General features: G+C 43.8%; 1 protein-coding gene across 1 annotated transcript in view; it reads right to left on the bottom strand.

The window, feature by feature from the left end:
* Positions 1–1,260: 1,260 nt before the first annotated feature.
* The window catches only part of jmy (junction mediating and regulatory protein, p53 cofactor), a 178,882-nt gene continuing 152,515 nt past the window's right edge, over positions 1,261–27,627 (bottom strand). Inside the window, exons 8-10 of the mRNA XM_038805564.1 lie at positions 16,389–16,481; positions 10,973–11,528; positions 1,261–5,547 (exon numbers count right to left, since the gene is read on the bottom strand). Coding sequence (XP_038661492.1) covers positions 5,237–5,547; positions 10,973–11,528; positions 16,389–16,481 — 960 coding nt within the window. The 3' untranslated portion in view covers positions 1,261–5,236. The remainder of the gene's footprint in view (positions 5,548–10,972; positions 11,529–16,388; positions 16,482–27,627) is intronic.

Raw genomic sequence — 27,627 nt, 5'->3', positions numbered from 1 at the left:
TTTTTTAATCAATAGAGTAGATTGACAAAAACAGCTTCCACTAGTAATGCTGTGCACAGTTAAGAGATTAGAAGGCAGGTTTTTTACAGCCTGAATTGTTTACTAGCAATTAAAATTTCAAAAAATGATGTGAAGATGTCGGCATTGGACTGTAGTGGGCATAGTAAGAAGCCTTACAACACCAGGCTAAAGTCCAACAGGTTTGTTTCGAATCATTAGCTTTCGGAGCACAGCTCCTTCCTTGGGTTCCTCTGGCTGGACCTGTAAAGACTTAATTACCTGCAAAGACTCGCATTCAAAGCATCATCTTGCATCATTAACTTTGTCTATATGTGTGTTTCTGGAACCCATCTCTTCATTCACCTGAAGAAGGAGCTGCGCTCCGAAAGCAAGGGATTCTAAATAACCTGTTGGACTTTAACCTGGTGTTGTAATACTTCTGACTGATTTCAGAAAAAGCAAAGAAACACTGATCACAGAGTTCCAAAAATCTGTTGAGACCTCTACCTAATCTTGTGCAGAACATGACCTGCACATAAGGGGGTATTATTCATCAGTAACCTGCAAAGACAATCTTTCAATGAAAGAGTGCTCAATGCATGGAACAGGCACCTTAAGTGATGGGAGAAGTAATTCAAATGCAAATTAGATAATTTCCATCAGAAAATGTTTGGGATACAGTAATTTGAGAAATGCCATGTGGAAGAGCACAATGCTTGGGAATAAGTGCCTTTGGACCTATGGTTTACTAACATTTCCACTCCTAATACTTTGTCATCATGGCTGGATCGGTTGCAGACTAATTGTTAGAGATTTATTTTTGTGATTAATTACCAATTCGATTATTGTTGTAGCATTTGGTAGCACAGTGGTTAGCACTGTTGCTTTACAGCACCAGGGTTCCAGAATCAATTCCCTGCTTGGGTCACGGTCTGTGTGGAGTCTGCACGTTCTCCCCGTATCTGCATGGGTTTCCTCCGGGTGCTCCGGTTTCCTCCCACAAGTCACGAAAGATGTGCTGTTAGGCAATTTGGACATTCTGAATTCTCCCTCGGTGTACCCCAATAGGTGCCGGAATGTGGCAACTGGGGGCTTTTCACAGTAACTTCATTGCAGTGTTAATGTAAGCTTACTTGTGACAATGAAGATTATTATATTATAACTACTAGGATGGGAGAAGGTGAACTAGACAGATCTTGGTTTTTGTTCAACAATTCCTATGCTCTCTTTAGTTAATTCATCCATTTTTAATTTTTTTTCTAGGAATTAAGTGCTTCAGGTAATTGATTGGAATTTTCCTTCTTAAACAACTATAGTTGAATTCAGATTTCATGGTAGTTTGAAATTTGTCTTTTTGTGGCATTTCAAAATGGGGAATGGGCATGAAATAAACGCGAAGGTAATTGTAGCATTGAAAAAACTACAGCTCACACTGTTCATAAACATAATCACCATAGGAAAAATAAGCATTAGCCGGAATAATATTAATTGAACAGCGATAATATTTATTTAAGCTTTTTCTCTTTGCAATTTGTTTTGTTCTCCTATACGCACCAGATTATTACTGCAATCCAATTCTCGCGTGTAATTAATATTAACACTTTTGTTTAACAAGAAATAAACTCAAGTTTTACATCAGCAATTGATTACCAACCAGCTAAAGAGATTGTAACTATTAAAAATATCAGTCACACAATATTAGTTGATGTGCTGAGTAGCTCAGAGGCAAAACATTCCAAAAGACTCCTTAATTTAAATTAAAGCAACCAATGAATACTGTAATGGATAATATCATGCAAATGAACTACCACAAGTTCAAAATGCTTATCATCATATAAGCACCTGAAACTGCAACCTAATAATTGCAAAGTCAACATTATGTGCTGCCTGCAGCCACATTATGCAGTCATTAAAGTCTGAATTTAGGAGGTCAGATCAAAGAGTTCAAGTTATTTAATACATAATCAAAGCTTAATTATAGAATTAAATCTGATTTTCGTTCCGTCCCCCTCCCCAGACTGTCTAAAGCAACATGTGTACATTGCAAGCAGAAACTGTATTAGTCCCAAGTTTGGATGTCATTTCAAACACTGAAGAATGTTGTCACTTATAACTATAGATAAGTAAACTCTTCTCCTAAATCTAGTATAGTATTACAAAGCATGCAAAAAATTGCATAATGCTTCATGTTGACAGAACAAACAAAGCAACTTGCTGCTGTCATTTTTAAAGTTATGCTCATGCTGAATCTGCTAACTTGTGCTCACTTAGGTATTGTCAACTAGATATCTAGAAACACGAATGGAACAAACTCATCCTTTGGGAAAAAATTCCATGCAGATCACTCACCATCAACCTCAGAACTGAGTCAGTTTATTTTTGTAAAAAAAAAGATTGTCCTGGGTTGAACTAAACAGGGGCTTAAACATGCATAAGACTCATCAGGTTCCTCAGAAGGTTCCTTTCAAAAATACATATGGGGGTACATCACTTAAAATCATCATAGTGTCAGAAACAGTTTAAAAATGTATAGTGTTTTAAAACTTATTAAAAACAAAAAAATTAAACTGGCTTTGTCATTAATAAACTAAAACCTGATTAACAAGCAAATTTTTGTTGTGTTCTTTTTTTCTAATACATACAGAATGCTTGTGAAAATAAATAATTTGCTCTTTTATAAGTCAGATTTTTTGCTAAATAATCAAATGATTCACACATGCACAAAAATCAAAAATATAAAACAAACCCAAACTCAGCACCAACACCAAGTTCAAAAATCATATTATTAAATTATAAACATGTAAGATGCTGCAACATAGCAGATAAACCTAATAGCCAAAGCAATTGATACTTTCATATCCACAAGATGTTGCAGAAGTTAAAATTTTCTTCATTTTCAGTTTAGGATGTTTGATCAGTGCACTAAAAGGTACAATGTGGCACAACAGTTGTGATGTTTTGATTTAGAATTCATAGCAATTCTGTTCAGCAATGTCCTGACAACATTCTGCTTGTTTTTCTTCCACTCCAATTGGTTGTTCACGCTATTTTAACTGATAACCATTTTTAAACGCATGATTTTCTGCCATATTTTTAAGGGTATAACCAAGGGATACTCCTGGAATCATGCCTTTGGTTAAAAGTACAACAATTAAATTTTAAATTGGCTGTGAAGCAGTTTATTTGCAGGAATGTCAGAGATTCCGGTTCTTCATTGTCGAACACATCATGGTTCATTATTTGCTATTGGTATGTAAATGCCTACATCAAACTCCCAGATGATCTTGATCCAAGGAAAAAGACAGCAAAGTTTGATTGGAAAAATTTCCATCTGCCCAACACTGATCCCAGTTTTCCTTCTTTAACAGCAAAGTATTGCTACAGTCTATGATGTACACATATAATAAATAAAATAAATACATATCTGTCAGTGTTACTTAAAACCTAGATTTTAGACCAGCAATTCCTATCGAGTCTAAATGAAATTTTCCTCACATATAGAAGTTTTCTGAAATGATTTAATTCTATGCTATTTGAATTAAGGCTATGACAAAGTTTTGATCCCCCGAGGGTTTCCGCCATTATTGCAATTTTGATATTCACAGACTATGCTGGAAGCTTTAATCCTACCAATTTACATGTTTTTCTCTTTCTGGTCATGCAGTGTCCTTTCTTCCTGGGGTTCCAAATTTAAAGGCAACAAACTCATTCATATAGGATCTGCCCCCTGCTTCAGCCCTCAGATAAATGGGTTACACCCATTTGAGGAATATCAAAAGTAGCCTTACGAATAGACATTTAGATGATTAAATCTACGCCAAGAAACTGATATTGTGGGCTACCTTTCATTCGTGCACAGATGCAGTGCTATACTAGGTGCTGTTTAAGTGCATTTCTCCACTGTAATAACGTTAAGCACACAGTCAGAATCAGAATTCTGCATTTAAAATATCCACATAGACAGTGCATTTTGACCCGAGCCATTTAACTAAGTGTTTCAGAGCCATGTTTTTTCTTTTGTATGAACCTAGAAGCCCAGGAGAAGGACCGTGGCCCATAAAACAAGACATGGCCAATTGTGAAAAAGTAAAGAGAAAACGCTGAATCAACATGTAGTGGCTAAGTGACAGCAAGCTTAGGCTTCAAAAGGCTCGGGAAATAGCTCAATTTTGTCAGTTAAATTGACTTGTTACAGTGAATAAAACTTTATCCGAAACTTCTTCAGAAAGTTCTTTCCGACATACATAAGGCAATCTGTTTACGCACATATAAATAATTTGAACAAATTATAAATCTGTCAGCCTACAACTTAACGGAATCAATTTACATGGCTTTTCTATATAAATAGGTTTTAAAATCAATGTGCTATATAATTTCATGTAATTAAGTTCTGTAAAACTATTATTTTGCAGTGAATTATTTTAGCTGCTGTCCCAATTTCCCATTTTATTAATTACTAAACTTTCACAGTACCAATTACAGTAATTAATGACAGACGGTAGGCTACTCGTTCAGATATACTTTTGTAAAGGTCAACTGAGGGGTACAAACAAAAATATTAATGCAAAAATGTTTAACTTTACAGGACGCAAGATAAATCCAATAATAATTTGTAGAACAGCTAAAATTAGCATGCATGTATACTTTGTGTCGATTTATTAAGGCATCTGAACTCTTATTCTTCCAGTTTTGTTGGATGTACAGAAATCTTTTTTGGGGCTTTGATAAAACCATAGCTATTGTGTTTGTAGAGGGAGCCTTGAGGATCAAGATGCACTTAAACCATGTTTCCCAGGTCAAAGTGTACCCTCCATAATGTACAGAAGGAAAACTAGGTGTTTTAATGAAACTGGTATTTTCTTTATCATGCTCAATTGTATATCAGATATTAATGGCAATATCATGCTGATTGTATAAACGGGATCTGAATAAACTTAGAATGTAACTCAACGATGATCACAGAACAGCAAATTTTGACCAGACAATTGTTCAGTGACTTTAAACCTTTCATCGACTTGCAAAGAGGGATTGTGGGAATTTTAAACGTTATATAGTATACACACTTATTAGTTTAGACATTTGAAGACTTCATTTTAGGCACAGCTTCAAGGGAACCGCTCTACCACTCAGCGGCCACCAACCCCGCTACAGGACCACTAACAATTAATTGCACAACGGAAGGAAGGGCAAGGTTATGTTTACAACATGTAAGCTTTATAGCCTTGGCCTATAACAGTTAATTCTCCCAATCAGTGTACGGTAAACTTTCATCCTCATCATCCTCAGATTCTGGTGATGCTTCTTTAATTCTCCTTAAAGCTTCATGGATGCTGCGTGTTAGAGGATCAACATCATGCAAATTTATGGAGGATTCCCTCAGAGCCTCTTTCCGAACCTTCTTCAACTTTACTCCTTTCCTAATTTGTGCAAGTATATTATTGCTGTCATCTTCATTTGGAAAAGGAGGCAGAGAACGCAGGTCAACTTTTCGCAAGTGGAAGCTACCCCGCTTCAGAGAGGCTAGAACTTCATCCATCGGTGAGCTCACTATAACAGAATCAAGTTTAGACATCAGCACAGAAACAAAATTACTTAAAATTATGCCAATGTCTTCTGACATACAGTCTCACTGAGCAAGCATTCTAAAACGATGCATAAAGAAGTTGCAGCCTCTAATAATAATAATCTTCTTTATTGTCACATGTAGGCTTACATTAACACTGCAATGAAGTTACTATGAAAAGCCTCCAGTCGCCACACTCCAGTGCTCGCTCGAGTACACCGAGGGAGAATTCAGAATGTCCCATTCACCTAACAAGCACATCTTTGGACTGTGGGAGGAAACCCACGCAGACACGGGGAGAACGTGCAGACTCCGCACAGACAGTGATCCAAACCGGGAATCGAACCTGGGACCCTGGAGCTGTGAAGCAACAGTGCTAACCACCGTGCTCCCGTGCTGCCTCTACAGTGACACAACCAATACCCAGTGATCAAATGTGCAACAATACAGATTTGCTGAGCAGGGATGGTGATAGATAATCTGAACTTTTCCTGTTAGCTCACTCTCTTTCAATGAAACAGCGGTCCTTAACAACGCATTACCTCTTAAACTCTATTTTGGTCAATGTGCTACCCAATTCCAGCACTCAGCTAGCTTCTTGTCTCAAGCCAACTGACAAGAACAATCCCAGTCTTATCAGAATCGGGTACTTTTCAATGTATATATGGGCAAGTAGCATCATTACAAAGTACCAGTGAAAGAAAGTAGTCACATTTTAAACCACAGATCATTTTGTTTAAGGCTCAGGTGGACAGGGAAGTAAGAGAGGAGCAGCTGGTTGAGGAAATTCCAGAGGCGGATGGAAAGTATGGGGTGAATCCTACTTCAGATCTTCTGGTGAGGAGAAAGGAATTACAGGTAAGACCTTCTGCCCATAGGAAAGGCGGTTTGGCTGTTGAGGCGGGCGAAGGGGGCTGTGAATAAGTGTGGGGAGCCATTTGCTGGCTACAGCTACGCCAGCAGGCAGTTGCGAGGGAGATTGTTCCGTTTGGGGATGGGGCAAGGGTGTTGGTGGGCACTGGAGCAGGTGAATAAGGCATTTGAGGAGTTTTATAAAAAGTTGTTTAGATCGGAGCCTCTGGAGGATGAGTTAGGCATGAGGGAATATTTTGGGCTGTTGGACTGTCCTTATGTAGGAGGGAAGGAGGGGGCAGGGTTGGAAGAGACAGCGGGGATGAGCGAGGCAGGTAGCAATAGGGTCAATGCCAGCGGGTAAGGCACCTGAGCCGAATGGTTTCCCAGTGGAGTTTTATTAAAAGCTTTTGGAAAAGCTGCCACCGCTGTTGGTGGAGATGCCTGAGGAGTGCTGCCAAAGATGATGGGACAGGCACCCGTTTCATTGCTGCTATAAAGGATAAGGACCCGGTGGAGAGTGGGCCAAGATTTTGGCTAAGGTGCTGGTGCTTAGGTTGGAAGAGTGTCGCCCGAAGGTGATTGGGGAGGATCAGACAGGTTTCATAATGGCAGGCATTTGTCGTCGAACGTACAGCTTCTGTTGAATGGGAGGGAGCTGGAGGTGGTGCTGGATGCGGAGAAGACGCTTGATCGGGTGGGGTGGAGGTATTTATTTGTGGTGTTGGGAAAGATTTGGGATCGAGTCCAGCCCCAAGTTTGTGGCATGGGTTAAACTGCTGTACAAGAAACTGAAGGTGAGTGTATGTATGAATGAGGTGAATTCAGGGTACTTTCCGTTAAATAGAGGAACGAGGCCGGGTTGCCCCATGTCCCCTCCGCCTGTTTGCGTTGGCAATAGAGTTCTTGGCCATAGCGGGTGTCCCTGTATGCTGATGATCTATTTTTGCATATCTCCAACCCAGGCTCTTCGATGGAGGATATAATGGGGTTGCTTAGGAGATTTGGAGCTTTTTCAGGCTGTTAAATTTGGAACAGAGTGAGTGTTTTGTGGTATCTTCTCCAGGTTTAGGGGGTAGGTTTGGGGGGGGGGGGTTGCCACTTTAGGTACTTGGGCTTGCAGGTGTCTTGGGATTGGGGCCAGGTTCCATAAGTTGAATTTTACCAGTCTTATGGGTAGGGTGAAGGCAGATTTATCAAGGTGGGACAGCCTTCCACAATCGTTGGTAGGCCTGGTGCAGGTGGTTAAGATGAATATTTTGCTGCGGTTTTTCTTTTAATTTCAGTGTCTACCGGTCTTTTTTGCCGAAAATATATTTTTAATGGAGGTGGAATGGTTCATTTTTCCTTTTGTGTGGGCAGATAAGGTGCCAGGATTAGGAGGACAGTGCTTCAGAGAGGGCAACAGTCAAGGGGCCTGGCCCTTCCAAACCTTATGTATTATTTTTGGGCAGCGAATGCATAGAAGGTGCAGTGTTGGAGTAGGGAGCCAGAGGATATGGGTGAGGATGGAGGCAGGCTCTTGTAAGGGGTCAGGGTTGCAGCCGCTGGCATCGGCGTCCCTCCAGTTTGCCCCAGGGAAATACTTGGGGAATCGAGTTGAAAATATGGAGGCAATTTTGGCAGCACTTTAGGTTAGAGGCGGGATCGAAGTTAATGTCAATCCGAGGGAATCATGGGTTTGAGCCAGCGAGGATGGATGCTAGGTTTCGGGGATGGGAGGAGCGAGGGGTGATGGAAATGAAGGACCTATTTCTAAGAGGACGGTTTGTAAGAGTTTGTAAGAGTTGGGGGAGAAGTTTGTGATCTCGCGGCAGTGGGACGTTTTCAGGTTTATGCAGGTGCGGGATTTCGTGAAAAATATCTTTCCACCCTTTCTGGTGGCACCACCCTCCTCATTGTTTGGGGGGGGGGGGGGGAACGCTGTCGCTGATGGGGGTAGGTGTGTCTGTGTGGGGGAGGGGGTATTATCTCGGCGATCTATGGGAGGATTTTGGAAGCGAATATGGCATCTCTGGAGGGGGTTAAGATTAAGAGTAAGAGCTGGGGATGGCTTTGGAGGAGGAGTTGTGGTGTGAGGTGCTGCAGAGGGTGAATGCCTCAACCTCATGTGCGAGGCTGGAGTTGATACTACTAACGGTAGTATAAGGCGCACCTGACGAAGTCGAGGATGAGCCAGATGTTTGAAAGTGTGATGGATACTTGTGAGTGGTGTGGGAGGGGCCCAGCCAATCATGCGCATAGGTTCTGGTCGTGCCCTAAATTGGAGAAATTTTGGAGGTCGTTCTTCTGTCAGGGGTCTTGCTTGTGGAATTGGAGCTTAGTCTCCAGAGTGCCATATTTGGGATGTCAGACTTGCCTGAGTTGCAGACGGGAGCGGGGCCTGATGTTTTAGCCATCGCTTCGCTGATTGCTCGCAGGTTGGTCCCTTTGGGGTAGAGGTCAGCAGCTCCACAATGCGCCTCAGTGTGGCTGGAGGATCAAATAGAATTTTTGTATCTGGAAAAGGTGAAATATGCTTTGAAGGGGGTGAGTGAGGGGTCCCATAAGAGATGGGGTTTGTTTTTCAAGGAGCTGGTTACCGTGAGCTATTAAGCGGGACAAAGTGGGGTGCTGAGGTGCTTGGTTGACGTTACGGGGTGGGGGGGGGGGGGGGGGGGGGGTTTGGTGTATTTTCTTTCCTGTGCTGTGATTTAAAATGGTAAAAAATCAAAAACTTGAATAAATATATTTTCAAACTAAAATGAATTGAGAAATGACAACAGTACAAGCTGGTTATAAAACATAGAACGATACAGCGCAGTACAGGCCCTTCGGCCCACGATGTTGCACCGACATGGGAAGTCAAAAACTAAAGGCCATCTAACCTACACTATGCCATTATCATCCATATGCTTATCCAATAAACTTTTAAATGCCCTCAATGTTGGCGAGTTCACTACTGTTGCAGGTAGGGCATTCCACGGCCTCACCACTCTTTGCGTAAAAAACCTACCTCTGACGTCTGTCCTATATCTATTACCCCTCAATTTAAGGCTATGTCCGCTCGTGTTAGCCACCTCCATCCACGGGAGAAGGCTCTCACTGTCCACCCTATGTAACCCTCTGATCATTTTGTATGCCTCTATTAAGTCACCTCTTAACCTTCTTCTCTCTAATGAAAACAACCTCAAGTCCATCAGCCTTTCCTCATAAGATTTTCCCTCCATACCAGGCAACATCCTGGTAAATCTCCTCTGCACCCGTTCCAAAGCTTCCACGTCCTTCCTATAATGAGGCGACCAGAACTGTACGCAATACTCCAAATGCGGCCGTACCAGAGTTTTGTACAGCTGCAACATGACCTCATGGCTCCGGAACTCAATCCCTCTACCAATAAAGGCCAACACACCATAGGCCTTCTTCACAACCCTATCAACCTGGATGGCAACTTTCAGGGATCTATGTACATGGACACTGAGATCCCTCTGCTCATCCACACTGCTAAGAATTTTACCATTAGCCAAATATTCCACGTTCCTGTTATTCTTTCCAAAGTGAATCACCTCACACTTCTCTACATTAAACTCCATTTGCCACCTCTCAGCCCAGCTCTGCAGCTTATCTATGTCCCTCTGTAACCTGCAACATCCTTCCACACTGTCGACAACTCCACCGACTTTAGTGTCGTCTGCAAATTTACTCACCCAACCTTCTGTGCCCTCCTCTAGGTCATTTATAAAAATGACAAACAGCAACGGCCCCAGAACAGATCCTTGTGGTACGCCACTCGTAACTGAACTCCATTCTGAACATTTGCCATCAACCACCACCCTCTGTCTTCTTTCAACTAGCCAATTTCTGATCCACATCTCTAAATCACCCTCAATCCCCAGCCTCCGTATTTTCTGCAATAGACGACCGTGGGGAACCTTATCAAACGCTTTACTGAAATCCATATACACCACATCAACTGCTCTACCCTCGTCTACCTGTTCAGTCACCTTCTCAAAGAACTCGATAAGGTTTGTGAGGCATGATCGACCCTTCACAAAACCATGCTGACTATCCCTAATCATATTATTCCTATCTAGATGATTATAAATCGTATCTCTTATACTCCTCTCCAAGACTTTACCCACAACAGACGTGAGGCTCACCGGCCTATAGTTACCGGGGTTATCTCTACTCCCCTTCTTGAACAAAGGGACCACATTTGCTATCCTCCAGTCCTCTGGCACTATTCCTGTAGCCAATGATGACATAAAAATCAAAGCCAAAGGCTCAGCAATCTCTTCCCTGGCTTCCCAGAGAATCCTAGGATAAATCCCATCAGGCCCCGGGGACTTATCTATTTTCACCTTGTCCAGAATTGCCAACACTTCTTCCCTACGCACCTCAATGCCATCTATTCTAATGGTTCCGTTATGAAAGTTTACCCTTCGACTGCATTATCTGTAAACAATTGTAAATGATTTTTCATTTTCAAACTTTCATTGGTGCATAATCTTGAGATAATAAATATTTAAATTAAACATTAAGAAAAAAACATTTTAAGCTATGAAAACAAATATTTACCTCTTTGTTTTTCATCACTTGATACAGTTTTCTTTAACTTTTTTCTGGCATTTAATAGCTGCTTGCTGTCGAATAACTGAGGTGTGGGTGAACTGACAGATTGCGATATTTCTTTGCCATCACCTGACTGAGCAGATTTCTCTGCTTGTTGCTGGGCATCGGGTGATTCTTCACAAACTGACACTGGTGGAGGGGGAGGAGGGGGTAAAGGGGGTGGAGGTGGTGGAGGAACTATATCAATGTTACTGAACTCTTCACTACAGGGGCCTGGAAGTGAAATGGGCTGCAGCAGTTCAGGGGTGGCATCATCTCCCGACTGTAAAGAAACACATTCCTGTTGTTGTGCTGTGGCTCTCAATTCTGCTGCTCCAATGAATTTTGTTTCCTTCTCTACAAGTGAGGTTTCTCCCTCAGCTCTTTCTTGTACTTGCAATGTTCCTGGAAGTGTGTGTGTTTGGTCTTTGCTAGCACAGGCCACTGAACCTGTATTATCTTTTCTTCTGACATTGGTGAAGCGTAGTCTTGTGGATTTAAGTACAACTTGCCCAGGGTACTTCTAAAAGATGAACAAAATAGATGCATGTAATAACTGTAATAGAGCATACATAAGAGAACAACTTATATTTTTAAGATGCCTTTGACATGATAAAACTTGCATTAAAAACTCATCACAATTCACAGGAGTGAAAAGTGCTCCAGGAAACATGGGATTCACTGTTGTAACATAGGTGAACATAGTAGTCATTTTTCACACAGCAAGCTCCATGAACAGCAATGAATGTCCAGTTAAGCTTGGGGAGAGAGCGGGTAAATGGAGTTGAAATCAACCATGATTGAATGGTGGAGTGGACTCGATGGGCCGAATGGCCTTACTTCCGCTCCTATGTCTTATGGTCTTATGGTCTAAGCTAGCTCTTTTAAAAATATATATTTTTATTCAAGGCTTTTCACACACAGAATATCAGAGGACCAACACATCAACCCAACAAACAACCACAGATCTCCAAACCCCCCATACCAACAGCCCACCACATCCCACCTTCCCCATTTTAACCCTTTTACCACCCCCTCCCCCTTGCTGGCCCCTCAATTCTCCTTGAAGAAATCAATGAACGACTTCCGGTGGCGGCCATGAGGTAAGCGGTTGCACATGTGGTAGCTCCCACTCAAGGTGGAGTTTTTTTGTCCTTTCACCATCTGAGGGGTGAAATCTTTGGATGGAAAGAGGTGTAGGAGTGCTAGAAGAAGGTGTAGCTCCTCTGGTGTGGCTGGTGGATGGAGCCACGAACTAGGAGTGGGTCGAGAAGAAGGGAACTGTACTGTTGGAGCAGGAGAGTCTTCGAGGTGTGCCACAGGTTCGGATGGCGGAGGGCAAAGGGTCTGTTCTGCCCAGTGGTCAACGGGTCAGCTGTGGCGCAACACAAAAATCCTCTTGCTCCAGCTGCTCTCCCTTTCTTGTGGCACTTTTTGTCCGCTGATCCATACACCAGCCTCACCAGAGGAGTATTACTTTCCCTGGGCACTCACACATACTTTTTGCCCTGCGCATAAATAATGATTCGGTCTAGGGGGATTGCATGAAAAAATAGGGCTTTGGTATTTTAAAACAAAACTTTATTATGAATATAATATTAAACTCGAACTTCACACCCAAAAAGAACAGCTTGTAATTATCACTTAATACTACTACTCAAGTCCCCATTAAACGACAAGAAACATACAGTTCGCAAACATACAGCTTAAAAATCAGCAGGGCGCAAGAGTAATACTTGCTTTGCAGAGCAGATTTGGGCCATGGTTAGAACCCCTGCAGATTTTGTCTGAATATCTTCCAATAGCTGCTTTAACTGGTTGTTTCAGCCTCTTCCTTGTCTTCAGGCAAGACTGCTCTCCTTAAAATATTATTACTCTTTTTTAAACTATCTTACGGGAAAGAAAACTGCCTTTACTTGTGGACACTGGTAGCCAGATCAGACCTGAACTCTCCTCCCAAAAGCTTTCTTAAAATCTCTCTCTGAATCTCTCAGCTCCACCCAGCAATGTCATCATCTCCCCAAGCCGAAAAACAAATTAACTCTCCACAAACTGTCCCCAGTCAAGCCACAGTACATTAGCCCAGGCTGAAAAACACATCTCTCTGTCAATTTCACCTTTGGGCTGCTAAAAGCTCCCAGGACCGACAAAATAGAATAAAAACAGGACAACTGCAGTCAATCACACTCTAACCCCAGACTTTAAATCCTTAACTGCCTAATATTTAGAATCCAATATTCCTAAAAGCCTCCATTCGGCACACTAGACCATTAATATATATCAGGAAAAGCAAGGTTCTAATAAAGGCTCCTGGAGAACTCCACTACAAACATTCCTCTAGCCCAAAAAAATTAACCATCACTCTCTGTTTCCTGTCACTTGACGTCTATCACGTTACCACTGTCCCTTTTATGGTTTTTAATTGGTGGCTTTATCTTACACTCTTTTTTGAACACGGTTGTAAAGTTTGCAACTTTCCAGTCCTCTGGAACCACCCCCAAAGTCTAAGGAAAACTGTAAAACTATGGCCAGTGTCTCTGTAATTTCTACTCTTCACTTCCTTCATTATCCTTGGATACATCTCATCTGGTCCTATTGCCTTGTTCACTTTAAATAGACACCCGATCCAATACCTCCTCCTCTTCAATTTCAAACACTTCTGGTGACTGAATTTCCTCCTCTTTCACCATGGCCTGGGTAACATCTCCTTTCTTGGTAAAGTATTCATTTAATCTTTCAGCCATGCCCCCTGCCTCCATGCACAATTCCCCCTTTTGGTCCTTAATTAGCCCTCTTTGCCACCCTTTTACTATTTTATATTCTTAAGGAAGAATTTGGGATTCCTTTTTATGTTAGCTGTCAATCTCTTTTCATACTCTCTCTTAGGTTCTTTTATTTGCTTTTTACCTCCCATCTGAACTTTGGTTCTCAATTGTATGTTCTACATGTCATAAGCACACTTTTTCTTCTTTATAGTAATTTCCATCTCCATTGTCATCCAAGGAGCTCTAAATTTCCTTTTCCTCCTTTCTCTTGACTATGCCCGAACCATTTCTTCTTTGACAGTAGCCCATTGTTCAGCTACAGTTTTCCTGCCAACCTTTGACTCCAATTTAGAAACATAGAAAATAAGAGTAGACCATTCAGCCCTTCGGGCCTGCTCCACCATTCAATACGACCATGGCTGATCCTCTATCTTAACACCATACACCTGCACTCTCCCCATTCCCTTTGACACTGTTAAAATCTAGAAACCTAGGGGCTGGTTTAGCTCACCAGGCTAAATCGCTGGCTTTTAAAGCAGACCAAGCAGGCCAGCAGCACGGTTCGATTCCCGTACCAGCCTCCCCGGACAGGCGCCGGAATGTGGTGACTAGGGGCTTTTCACAGTAACTTCATTGAAGCCTACTCGTGACAATAATCGATTTTCATTTCATATATCCTTCTTAAATATGTTCAGTGACTTGGCCACCATAGCCTTTTGTGGTAGAATTCCACAGGTCCACCGCATTGAGTGAAGATGTTCATCCTCATGTGAATCCTAAATGACCTATCCTGTATCCCAAGACTTTGACACCTTGTTCCAGACCCCTCAGCCAAAAGAAACAAGATCCCTGCATGTTGTTTGTCCAGCCCTGATCCTTTATTCAGCCCAAATCTGCTCTTACCCCATTAAAGTTTGCTTTCCCCAGTTAATTTGTCTTACTCTAGATTGTTCAGTCCATTTCCATAGTCATCCTATAAACCTTACGATACAATAATCACTGACGCCTAATTGCTCTCCCACAGATACTTGATCTACTTGACCTACCTCTTCCCAAGAACCAGGTCTAGCAGTATCGCCTTTCTCAGTGGACTAATAATAAAAATCTTTATTAGTGTCACAAGTAGGCATTAACACTGCAATGAAGTTACTGTGAAAATACCACACTCCGACACCTGTTCAAGTACACGGAGGGAGAATTCAGAATGTCCAATTCACCTAACAAGCACGTCTTTCGGGACTTTGTGGGAGGAAACTGGAGCACTTGCAGAAAACCCACGCAGACATGGGGAGAACACGCAGACTGCATGCAGACAATGGCCCGAGCTGGGAATCGAACCTGGGTCCCTGTCGCTGTGAAGCAACAGAGGTAACTACTGTGATACCGTTCTGCCTAGAAACACACAGCTGTAGAAAATTCTCATGAACACACTCCAAGAACTCATGCCCTTCTCTGCCCTTTACACAACTAAAATCCCTTTCTATATTTGGATTATTAGTCCCTCAGCATAACTGTTCTATAATTTTTGCACCTCTGAAATTTCCTCAAGAGTTGAGAGCGACAGCATTTGATCAAATGTGGCAAGAAGGAGCCCTTGCTACAACAGGTCATAAGAACACAAGAACTAGGAGCAGGAATAGGCCACCTGGCTCCTTGAGCCTGCTGCACCATTCAACAAGATCATGGCTGATCTTTTTGTGGACTCAGCTCCACTTACCCATCCGCTCACCATAACCCTCAATTCCTTTACTGTTCAAAAGTCTATCTTTGCCTTAAAAACATCCAACAAGGTCAGAGGCTGGAAATTCCGTGGCGAGTAATTTATCTCCTGACTTCCAAAGCCCTTGCACCAACTAGGGTGGCACAATTCGGGAGTGTGATGTAATACTCTCCACTTACATGAATAAGTGCAGCTCAAACAGCACCCAAGAAAACATTCCATCTTAAACATTCATTTTACCACTGACAGGGTGCAGTAACATGTATCATCTCAAAGATGCATTGCAGGAAATTGCAGTGTCTCCTCGGACTGCACCTTCCAAACCTCCTACCTCTACCACTTTCCAAGTCTGTTACTGCTACCACCTAGATGGACAAGGTGAACAATACAAAGGAACACCACCACCTCCAAGTTATCCTTCATGCCACAACCATCCTGACATGGAATCATATTGCCGCTCCTTCACTGTCAGTCAAAATTTTGAAACAGTATCGTGGGGGCATCTACATCAGATGGTCTGCAGCAGTTTAAGAAGGCACCTCACCACTATCTTTTCAATAGCAATTAGAGACAGATAACAATTCTGGACTGCCCGGCGACACCCATGTACCATGAAAGAATAAACCAAAACAAGCTTTGCCAGAGTAGGAGCGCACAAAGACACCAGAGTTCAAAAGTCAGCAATAGAAGTCTCTTTTGCTTTTCAATCTCAGATGAACAATGGGATTAGTCCGCTTCAGTGGTGTGTGGAGAGAATATAGATTATACATAATTAAAACTTTACATTTACCAACTATTTTATCAGCTGTGTTACCACTCAAAAATCTGAAAATTAGGGGTGCCTTCGTGGAAGGGTGCAATATAGTCAAATGTTTCTCCAAGTTCATGCTCTCCTGACCTGTTTAAAGTTTCGGAGCCTATCCAAAGTTTTCTGTCGTTCCTGGCTGACCCATTTACTGTTTTTATCGTCCTCCTGTTGTTGATTACACATCTGAAACAAACCAATATACAATATAGATCACACAAACAGATTTAAACTCGTTATTATATTATTTTGTGACAGTCTAAAATGTCCTCAATTGGATACATGCTATTGATCTTGGTTTTTAAGTCCTGAAGAACTTTTCCCAAAAACATTTGTTCAAGATGATGGAAATTGTGCCTAAAAGAAAGAGTTTGCCAAAGAGGAGAGCTTAGAGCGGCAGAGGGTAATAGATGAGATGTTGGAGGTAGATAGGAGTTATGCAGAGGATGGGGACCCAGCAAAGCTGGAAAAAAGAGGAAGGAACTATAGGTGAGTTTTGACCGACTGTCTACAATGAAGGCGGTGCGCCAACTGAGATGAGCAAGGGGTGCAGTTTACGGACATGGAGATAAGGTATGTTATCAGGTCAGCTCCGGAGGGAAGCAGCGGCAAGGGAAATTGTGCAGGTGAGGGATAGGGCAGGGAAGTTGGTGGGAGGATGGGATCGTTGTTATTGATATGGGGATTGACATATTTGTTACTGATTATTGTTTATTGTTGGTGGGTGTAAATTGGGGAGAAAATGTGAAAAAGGAGAATAAAGAAATATTAAAAAAAAGAAAGTTTGCCTTTATATGAGGTAGAAGTTTTCATAGAAAAGTTACAGCGCACAAGGTCATCATTCGGCCCATCTTGTCCATGCCAGCCCCAGGACACCCAGGTGCCCTTTCTAGTCTCCTTGACCTCCTTCAGTAGCTGTGGAAACAATCCATCTGGCCCTGGTGACTTATCAACCTTCAAAGATTTCAGTCCTTCAAATATTTCCACTTTCTTTATAATTATCCCATTCAGTATCTAAGTATTCCTCCTGGACTACTCTATCTGCATCTCCTTTCTAAACACGGAGACAAAATATTAGTTTAAAACCCTCCCCACAGCCTCTGCACCTACACACTTCATCTCTGATAGGTCCCACTTTTTCCTCAACTAACATTTTAGAAACATTGATAAAATAGGAGCAGGAGAAGGCCATTCAGTCCTTCCAGCCCACTCCGCCATTCATTATGATCATCATCCAACTCAATAGCCTAATCCCGCTTTCCCCATATCCTTTGATCCCCTTCGCCCCAAGTGCTATATCTAACTGCTTCTTGAAACCATACAATGTTTTGGATTTAACTACTTCCTGTGGTTACGAATTCCACAGGTTCACCACTCTCTTGTTGAAGAAATATCTCCTCATCTCTGTCCTAAATGGTCGACCCTGTATCCTCAGACTGGTTCTGGACACACCCACCATCGGGAAATTCCTTCTGGCATCTACCCTGTCCAGTCATGTTAAAATTTTATGGGTTTCGCCGAGATCCCCCATATTCTTCTGAATCCAGCAAATACAATCCTAACCGATTCAATCTCTCCTCGTATGTCAGTCCTACCATCCCAGGAATCAGTCTGGTAAACCTTCGCTGCACTCTCTCTAGAGCAAGAACATCCTTCCTCAAATAAGGAGATGAAACCTGAACACAATATTTCAGGTGTGGCCTCAGAAAGGTCCTGTATACTTGCAGCAAGACATCCCTGCTCCTCTATTTGAATCCTCTCGCAATGAAGGCCGGCATACCATTTGCCTACTTTACCATCTGCTGCACCTCCATACTTACCTTCAGTGACTGGTGTACAAGGGCACCCAGGTCTCACTGCATGTTCCTATCTCCTAATTTATGGCCATTCAGATAATAGTCTGCCTTCTTGTTTTTGCTACTAAAGTGGATAACCTCGCATTTATCCAAATTATACCGTATCTGTCTGTCATATTTGCCCACTCACTCAATTAGTCGAAGTCACACTGAAGGATCTCTGCATCTTCTTCACAGCTCACCCGCCCACACAACTTGGTGTCTTCTGAAAATCTGGAGATATGACATTTTGTTCCCTCATCAAAATCATTAATATATATTGTGAATAGCTGGGGTCCTAACACCGATCCCTCCGGTACCTCCTAGTCACTGCCTGACAATCTGAAAAAGACCCGTTAATTCCTACTCTTTGTTTCCTGCCTGCCAACCAGTTTTCTATCCATCTCAATACATTACCCCTAATTCTATTTACCTTCAATTTTACCTTCTAATCTTTTATGCGGGACTTTGTCAAAAGCCTTCTGAAAATTCAAAAACACCACATCCACTGGCTCCCTTTCATCAATTTTACTAGTTACATCCTCAAAGAATTCCAATAGATTTGTCAAGCATGATTTTCCCTTCATAAATCCATGCTGACTCTGTCCGATCCTACCACTGTTTTCTAAGGACTCTGCTATAAAACCTTTGACAATGGATTCCAGAATTTGTACCACTTCTGACGTCAGACTTACTGGTCCATAATTCCCTGCTTTCTCTCTACCTCCCTTTTTAAATAGTAATTACATTAGCCACCCACCAATCTGCAAGATCTGTTGTACAATCAATAGAATCCTGGTAGATGACCACCAATGCATCCATTATTTCTGGAACCATCTCCTTCAGTACCCTGGGATGTAGATCATCAGGCCCTGGGGATTTATCAGCCTTCAACCATCAATTTCACCAACACCATTTCTCTACTGATATTGATAACCTTCAGTTCCTCCCTCTCACTGAACCCTGCATTCGCCAACATTTCTGGTATTTTATTTGTGTCCTCATTTATGAAGATAGAACCAAAGTATGTGGTTCAGCCATTATTTTGTCCCCTATTGCACATTCCCGTTTCTGAATGTAAGGGACCTACATGTGTCTTCACCAATCTTTTTCTCTGCACATACCTACAGAAACTTTTACAGTCAGTTTTTATGTTCCCTGCAAGCTTACTTTCACACTCTATTTTCCCCTTTTTAATCAATCCCTTTGCCCTTCTTTGCTGAACTCTAAACAGCTCCCAATCCTTAGGCCTGTTGTTTTTCTTGGCCAATTTGTATGTTACTTCCTTAGATTGAAAACAATCCCTAATTTCCCTTGTAAGCTATGGATTGGCCACCTTTCTAGCTTTACTTTTGTACCAGACAGGAATAAACAATTGTTGCAGTTCCTCCATGCGGTTTTTGAATGCTTCAATTGCCTATCCACTGTCATCCCTTATATTCCCCAATTGATCTTAGCCAACTCCCTCTTCATTACATCGTTGCTTCCTTTGATAAGATTCAGGACCCGTGTCTCAGAATCAACTACTTCACTCTCCACCTTGATGAAAAATGTAATCATATTATGGTCGCTCATCCTCAAAGGGTCTCGCACAATTAGACTGCCAATGATTCTGTTCTCATTACACAGTACCAAGTCTAGGATGGCCTGTTCTCTAGTTAGCTCCTCAACATAATGATCCAGAAAACCATCCCGCACACTCCAGGAATTTGTCCTCTATGATATTGTGGCTAATTTGATTTTCCCAATCTATAAGCAGATTAAAATCACACATAATTATAGCATTTCTTTTATCACGAGTCTCTAATCACCTGTTTAGTGTCATTCCCAACAAGATTACTGCATTTAGGGGATCTATATATAATGCTCACTAATGTTTTTTGCTTGCTGTTCCTCAGCCCTACCTATATAGGTTCTGCATTGTCATAACTAATATCCTCCCTCACTATTGTGTTCATTTCCCCCCTTGACCAGCCCCCCCCCCCCCACCCCCCGCCAACCACCTTTTTCTTTTTGTCTGTCTTTCCTAAATACTGAATACCCCTGGATATTCAGTTCCCATCCCTGGTTACCCTGCAGACATGTCACTGTAATGCAGACGATATCATACCCGTTCATGTACTAGTTCATCCACTTTATTGCGAATGCACAAAGCCTTTAAATTGTCTTTTTAACATTACTAGTCCCGCTCCCAATATTTTAAAAAAAAACTGTGGCCCTGTTTGAATCTGGCTTTTGGTTTATCTGCTTACACTTTTCTTATTCCCCTTTCTGTCTTTTGTTTTCGTCCTTATTTCCTCCTCCTCTGACTCCTTGCATAGGTTCCCATCCCCCTGCCATATTAGTTTAAACCCTCCCCAACCACAATTAATATATTGGTTAAACACCTCTGGGTTTTCTTTAACTTTACTTGTTAATCGTTTTAAATGCGCTCTCTTTGATTTCCTTACTTCCGTTTTGACCTGCACTTTCTATACTCGTCTAGGCAATCTGTAGTGCTTAGTTCTTTATGCCTATGGTACGCTTTCTTTTTCTGTTTCCTTTTTCCCTGTATTCCTCTAGGCAACCGGGGGTGGGGTCTAGATTTGGCTGTACCACTCTTAGTTTTGGAGAGGACAAGTCTACTTTGTACATTTCTAGCATTCGGTGTCAGCATAGTGAACTCTCAATTCAAATGAAGCATTATTTTGAGTAAAGCTTCCTCTTTTCTGTCTGAAGAATTTGAGAAAAAAAAAATGGAAAAATGAAAATCGCTTATTGTCACGAGTAGGCTTCAATGAAGTTACTGTGAAAAGCCCCTAGTCGCCACATTCCGGCACCTGTTCGGGGAGGCTGGTACGGGAATTGAACCCACGCTGCCTTGGTCTGCTTTAAAAGCCAGCGATTTACCCCAGTGTGCTAAACCAGCCCCGTTTTGCTTCAGCCCAACCTCAAAGGCACTGATGAGACAATTTCCCCATTTTAGACACAGCCATGCTGCCAACCTTCCTCATTGAGACTGCCAATTTAGCACAATTAAAATTCAACTATGGGAATTCTTCTGCAAGATATTTTTAATTAGTAGACAGCAGATTTTCCTTCCATATGTCTGGACCGAATATGAACTTGGGGCATGGTAGCATTGTTACTGGATAAGTAATCCAGAGGCCGGGCCAAATGAGTTCAAATCCTATCATGAAAGCCCGAGAATACTTCCGATGGCGGCCATGGAGTGAGTGGTCGCACACAGGGCAGCTCCTGCTTGAAAGCATTGGTTTTGGCCTCTCTTGCCCGATCTCTGAAGAATCTCAGCGGAAATGTTGTGAGGAGAGGGATAAGGTCTCTCCCAGATGGGCATGTCTGCGGGTTACCCAACTCAACATCAGACAGTGAGAGCCCTGGCTAAAGAGTTGGAGTAGACTCGTGGTGCAGCATCAATTATAAAAATTGCGGCGGGGAAAGGGTTGCCTCGACTGGAAAGCTGCAAATGGAACAATTGATGAGCTTCACTAAGGACAAAATTCGGCAGCAGTGCAAGGAAATGCAGAACAATTGGTCTAAGGTGATTGAGGGGGCAGTGACACCTCTTCATGAGACCTTGGAATGGGTGGAGAAGATCCTCGAGGTGCAGGGGATGATGATCCAGGAGATCAGTAGATGGAGAAGGCGGTGTCTGACCAGGGTGATTAGATTGTGTAGATGAAGGCAGAGATGGCGATCCATGGGGACGTTTAAGATGCTGCGAACAAAGGTGGATCTCCTGGATCATCGAGGACTAGGAAAATAGGTCCAAGGAAAATCTGGGAATTGTGGGCCTGAGAGTGGAGGAAACAAATGCAATGGGCTATTTTGCGAGGACGTCGGGTGCGGGGGGGGAGGAGGGACTGGTGTCGGATCCGGAGAGGATAGGCAGTGGAGGGATCGTTAGGGTAAAAGATGTGATTGGCATGATGCAGTCATGGCTGGATGGCTCCACAGCGGAATTTTATAAGCAGTTCGTGACGGAGTTGATGAGACAGTACAGGAATGAGATAGAGCATCTGGTGAACTGGTGCGACGACAATAATCTCTCCCTCAATGTCAACAAAATGAAGGAGACTGTCATCGACTTCAGGAAGCATAGTGGAGAACATGCCCCTGTCTACATCAATGCGAACAAAGTAGAAAGGGTCGAGAGCTTCAAGTTTTTAGGTGTACAGATCACCAACAGCCTGTCCTGGTCCCCCCCCCCCCCCCCCCCCCCCCCATGCCGACACTATAGTTAAGAAAGCCCAACGACTACTTTCTCAGAAGACTAAGGAAATTTGGCATGTCAGCTACGACCTTGACCAATTTCCACAGATGCACCATAGAAAGCATTCTTTCTGGTTGTATCACAGCTTGGTATGGAGCCTGCTCTGCCCAAGACCACAGGAAACTACAAAAGGTTGTGAATGTAGCCCAGTCCATCATGCAAACCAGCCTCTCATCCACTGACTCCATCTATAATTCTCGCTGCCTCAGAAAGGCAGCCAACATAATTAAGGACCCCACGCCCCCGGACATACTCTCTTCCACCTTCTTCCATCAGGACAAAGATACCCAAGTTTGAGGTCACGTACCAACCGACTCAAGAACAGCTTCTTCCTTACTGTCATCAGACTTGTGAATGGACCTACCTCATATTAAGTCGATCTTTTCTCTACACTTTGCTTTAACTGTAACATTATATTCTGCAGTCTCTTCTTCCTTCCCTATGTACGGTATGCATTGTTTGTACAGCATGCAAGGAAAAATATTTTTCACTGTGTACTAATACACGTGACAATAATAATTAAAATCAAATCAAAAATTGGTCCCCCACCTTTTGGGCATGTTTAGTGAAGCAGTGGAAAAGAGTGATTTGCCTGCGGCATCAGTGCAGGCGTCGATTTTGCTGATCCCGAAAATGGGGAAAAATCCATTGGAGTGCGGGTCCTTTAGGCCCATCTGGCTGCGAAACACGAACATGAAAGTCCTGGCAAAGGTACCGGTGAGAAGGTTGGAGGTGTATGTGCTGGAGGTGGTTTTGGAGGACCAAAAGGACTTTGCGAAGGGGAGGCAGCTCTCTAGTAATATTAGGAGGTTGTTGAATGCAATTATGACCCCATTAGGGGGGTTAGTGTTGAACGTGATAGTGTCCATGGACGTGGAGAAGGCCTTTGATCGGTTTAAGAGAGGTATCTGTTTGAGATTTTGGGGAGGTTTGGACTGAGGATCGTGGGGTGGGTCTGGTTGCACATGGCAAGTGTGCGAACGAATGACGGAACTCAAGGTATTTTGGGTTGTAAGGGGGATGAGGCCAGAGTAACCACTGTTGTTTTCGTTAGCGATTAGGCCTTTGGCAATGGCACTTCGGGCCTTGGTTCAGTGGCGGGGGATTGTTGGGGGGGCTGGGGAGAAGAGCACCGGGTGTCATTGTACACTAATGACCTGTTATTGTTCGTATCAGACCCGTTTGAAAGTACAGGCAGAATCATGGGCTTACTGGAGAGCTTTGGGGCTTTTTCAGGTTATAAATTGAATGTAGAATGATGATAGTCGGCGGTGGGGAGGGGGGGGGCGACCACACTGATTACATGGAATGTTAGAGGGTTGAATGGGCCGGTCAAGAAAGCTCGCATGTTTGCGCATTTGAGGGGGCTGAAGGCAGACATGGCAATGTTACAAGAGACACACTTAAAGGTTATAGACCAGACTAGATTGAGAAAGGGGTGGGTTGGCCACGTATTCCACTCAGAGGCTGGACTCAAAGACCAGGGGGGTAGCAATCTTGATCAATAAACAAGTGGCATTCGAGGCAGGGAGAATCATGTCAGGCATGGGGAGTAGGTACATAATGGTAAGTGGGAAGCTGGAGGGGGTGCGGGTGGTACTCGTGAACATACATGTTCCAAGTTGTGACGATGTGGAATTCATGAGGCGGGTGTTAGGTAAGATCCTAGACTTAAGAGTCACATAACCTGATTATGGGAGGATTTTAAAACAGTCATTGATCCGGAATTGGACCGGTCAAAATCCAAGACAGGGAGGATGCTTGCTGCAGCAAAAGAATTGAAAGGGTTTATGGAACAGATGGAGGGAGTAGACCCATGGAGGTTTGCACGGCCAAGGGCAAAGGAGTTTTCGTTTTTCTCCCATGTCCACAAGGTATACTCTCGCATTGACTTTTTTGTTCTGAGCAGGGCGTTAATACCGGGGGTGGTTGATACTGAGTACTCGGCAATTGCAGTGTCGGATCATGCCCCACATTGGGTGGATCTACAGGTTAGTGTGGAGAGAGGACAACGCCCACTGTGGAGGTTGGATGTGGGATCGCTAGCGGATGAAGCGATCTGTGGGCAGGCAAACAAGTCCATCCAGAACTACCTGGAAACAAATGATACGGGGGAGGTCTCTCCAGCGACAGTTTGAGAAGCTTTGAAGGCAGTTATCAGAGGGGAATTAATCTCGTTTCGGGCCCACAGAGAAAAGGCGGAACGGGCTGAGAGGGATAGGTTAGTTGAAGAGATACTCCAGGTGGACAGGAGATACTCGGAGGCCCCGGACGCGGGGCTACTGAGGGAGCAGCGGAGGTTACAGGCGGAGTTTGGGCTGTTGACTGCAGGGAAAGCGTTGAAACAGTTGAGGAAGGCAAGGGGGGCGAATTATGAGTACGGGGAAAAGGCAAGCAGACTATTAGCGCAACAGTTCATAAAAAGGGAGGCGGCCAGGGAGATAGGGAGAGTAAAGAGTAGAGGCAGGAATACTGCCCTGGACCCAGTGGGGGTGAATGAGGTCTGTAAGGACTTTTACAGTAAATTGTAAGAGTCAGAACCCCTGGCGGGGGTGAAGGGGATGAGGCAGTTTTTGGATCAGTTGAGGTTCCAGAGAGTTGATGAGGATCTAGTGAAAGGGGTGGGAGCTCCAATTGAGATTGAGGAAATAAACGAGGGGCTGGAGGGCATGCAGTCAGGCAAGGCCCCGGGGCCGGATGGCTACCCAGTGGAATTCTATAAGAAGTTTTCAGAGATATTGAGCCCACTGCTGGTGATGACATTTAATGAAGCACGAAAGAAGGGAGTCCTCCCCCCAACAATGTTGAAGGCCTCCGTTTCACTGATCCTGAAACGGGAGAAGGATCTGGAGCAATGTGGGTTATACAGGCCAATTTCTCTACTTAATGTGGACGCCAAACTGCTGGCTAAGATACTGGCCACAAGGATAGAGGATTGTGTCCCGGGGGCGATAGGGGAAGACTAGACGGGATTTGTAAAGGGCAGGCAACTCAAGGCCAATGTTCAAGGCTTTTAAATGTTATTATGATTGCCTCGGAAGGAGGGGAGGTGGAGGTGATGGTAGCGATGGATGCGGAGAAGGTTTTGATCGGGTGGAGTGGGATTACTTGTAGGAAGCGCTGGGAAGGTTTGGGTTTGGTGAGGGCTTCATTGACTGATGCGGTTATGGCACTAGGAACTGGAAAGGGCTGGTTCGGGGCGGGGTGGAGCACCGGGTCACGCTTTATGCAGATGACGTGCTCTTGTATATTTCAGACCCTTTGGAGGGGATGGAGGAAGTTATGCGAATCCTGGGGAAATTTAGCAATTTTTTGGGATATAAATTGAACATGGGGAAAAGCGAGATGTTCGCGATCCAGGCAAGAGGGCAGGAGAAGACTGGGAGAGCTGCCGCTTAGAATGGTAGGAAAGAGCTTTCGGTATCTGGGAATCTTCGTGGCCTAGGAATGGGAGGCACTGCACGAGTTAAAGTCCCCTTTCATTTATTCTACAAGCTGGGATAGGTTTAAGAGGTGGGACATGCTCCCGCTATCACTGGCAGGGAAGGTACAGACCGTGAACATGATGGTCCTCCCCAGATTTGTTTGTCTTTCAGTGCCTCCCCATCTTCGTCCCATGGGCCTTTTTCTAGTGGGTGAATAACGTTATTGCGGGCTTTGTGTGGGCAGGTAAAACCCCGCGAGAGAAGAAAGTGTCGCTGGAGCGCAGTCCGGGGGGGGGGAGAGAGATGGAGGGTGGGTTGGCGCTGCCGAACTTCTGCAACTACTACTGGGTGGCTAATATAGCCATGATTAGGAAGTGGGTAGTGGGGGAAGGGCCGGTATAGAAACAGATGGAGGCGGCGTCATGTAAAGACACAAGTTTGGGAGCATTGATAACGGCACCTCATCCGTTCTCGCCGGCCCGATACTCCACAAGTCCGGTGGTGGTGGCAGCTTTGAGAATCTGGGGGCAGTGGAGGAGATATAAGAGAGTGGAGGGAGCATCGGTTTGGACCCTGATTTATAATAATCATCGGTTTGTACCGAGTCAGCTGGATGGTGGGTTCCGGAGATGGCAAAGGGCAGGAATTAGAAAGATGGAGGATCAATTTATAGACGGGAGCTTCCCCAGCTTGAAAGCCTTGGCGGCTAAATTTGAATTGCCAGCAGGGAACGGGTTTAGGTATTTGCAGGTACGAGACTTCTTGAGAAAGCAGGTTCCGGCCTTTCTGCTGCTCCCGCCACAGGGGATACAGGATAGAGTAGTCTCCAGTACTTGGGTGGGAAAGGGGAAGGTATCAGATATTCACCAGGAACTTTTGGAGGTGGAGGAAACTCTGGTGGAGGAGCTTAAGGGCAAGTGGGAGGACGAGCACAGAGGAGAGATAGAGTCGGGTCTGTGGGCGGATGCCCTAAGCAGGGTTAATACATCCTCATCATGTGCCAAGCTTAGCCTAATACAATTTGAGGTAGTCCACCGGGCACACATGACAGTGGCTTGGATGAGCAAGTTTTTCGGGGTACAGGACAAGTGTGCGGGAAGCCCAGCAATTCATGTCAACATGTTTTGGGCATGCCCGAAGCTTAGTGGGTTCTGGCAGGGTTTCGCTCAGGCAATGTCCACGGTGCTAAAAACACAGGTGGTGCCGAGTCCGGAGGTGGCGATCTTTGGACTGGAGTGTCGGAAGAGCCAGGAGTTCAGGGGGCGAAAGAGGCCAATGTCCTGGCCTTTGCCTCCCTGGTATTCCGAAGACGGATTTTATTAATGTGGAGGGACTCGAAGCCCCCAAGTGTAGAGACCTGGGTTAGTGACATGGTTGGGTTTCTCAGTCTCGAGAAAATAAAGTTCGCCTTAAGAGGGTCAATGGTAGGGTTCACCCAGAGGTGGCAGCCGTTCGTTGACTTTCTCAGGGAAAATTAAAATGTCAGCAGATGCAGAATTCCCATGGGGGGAAAGAGGGGGCCGGATTGTTGTTTTATGGTTGGGGTGTGGGAAGATTGGGATGGGGGTGGAAATGTTTATTGGACCATGTTTATGTCATTGTTATTATTATAAAAACTTGCAAATACCCTAATAAAAATATTTTAATAAAATAAATAAATTGAATGCAGGGAAAAGTGAGGTGTTTCAGGTAAATGCGACGGGGGAACCTGGGGGCTCCGCCATTTAAGGTGGCGAGGGAGCGGTTTTGGTTCCTGAGGATCCAGATAAACGCACGAGTGGGCCACAATGATAGAATTT

Source organism: Scyliorhinus canicula, chromosome 8 (genome assembly GCF_902713615.1).
Source record: "Scyliorhinus canicula chromosome 8, sScyCan1.1, whole genome shotgun sequence".
Taxonomy (NCBI): domain Eukaryota; kingdom Metazoa; phylum Chordata; class Chondrichthyes; order Carcharhiniformes; family Scyliorhinidae; genus Scyliorhinus; species Scyliorhinus canicula.
This window is presented reverse-complemented; position numbering and strand designations above follow the sequence as displayed.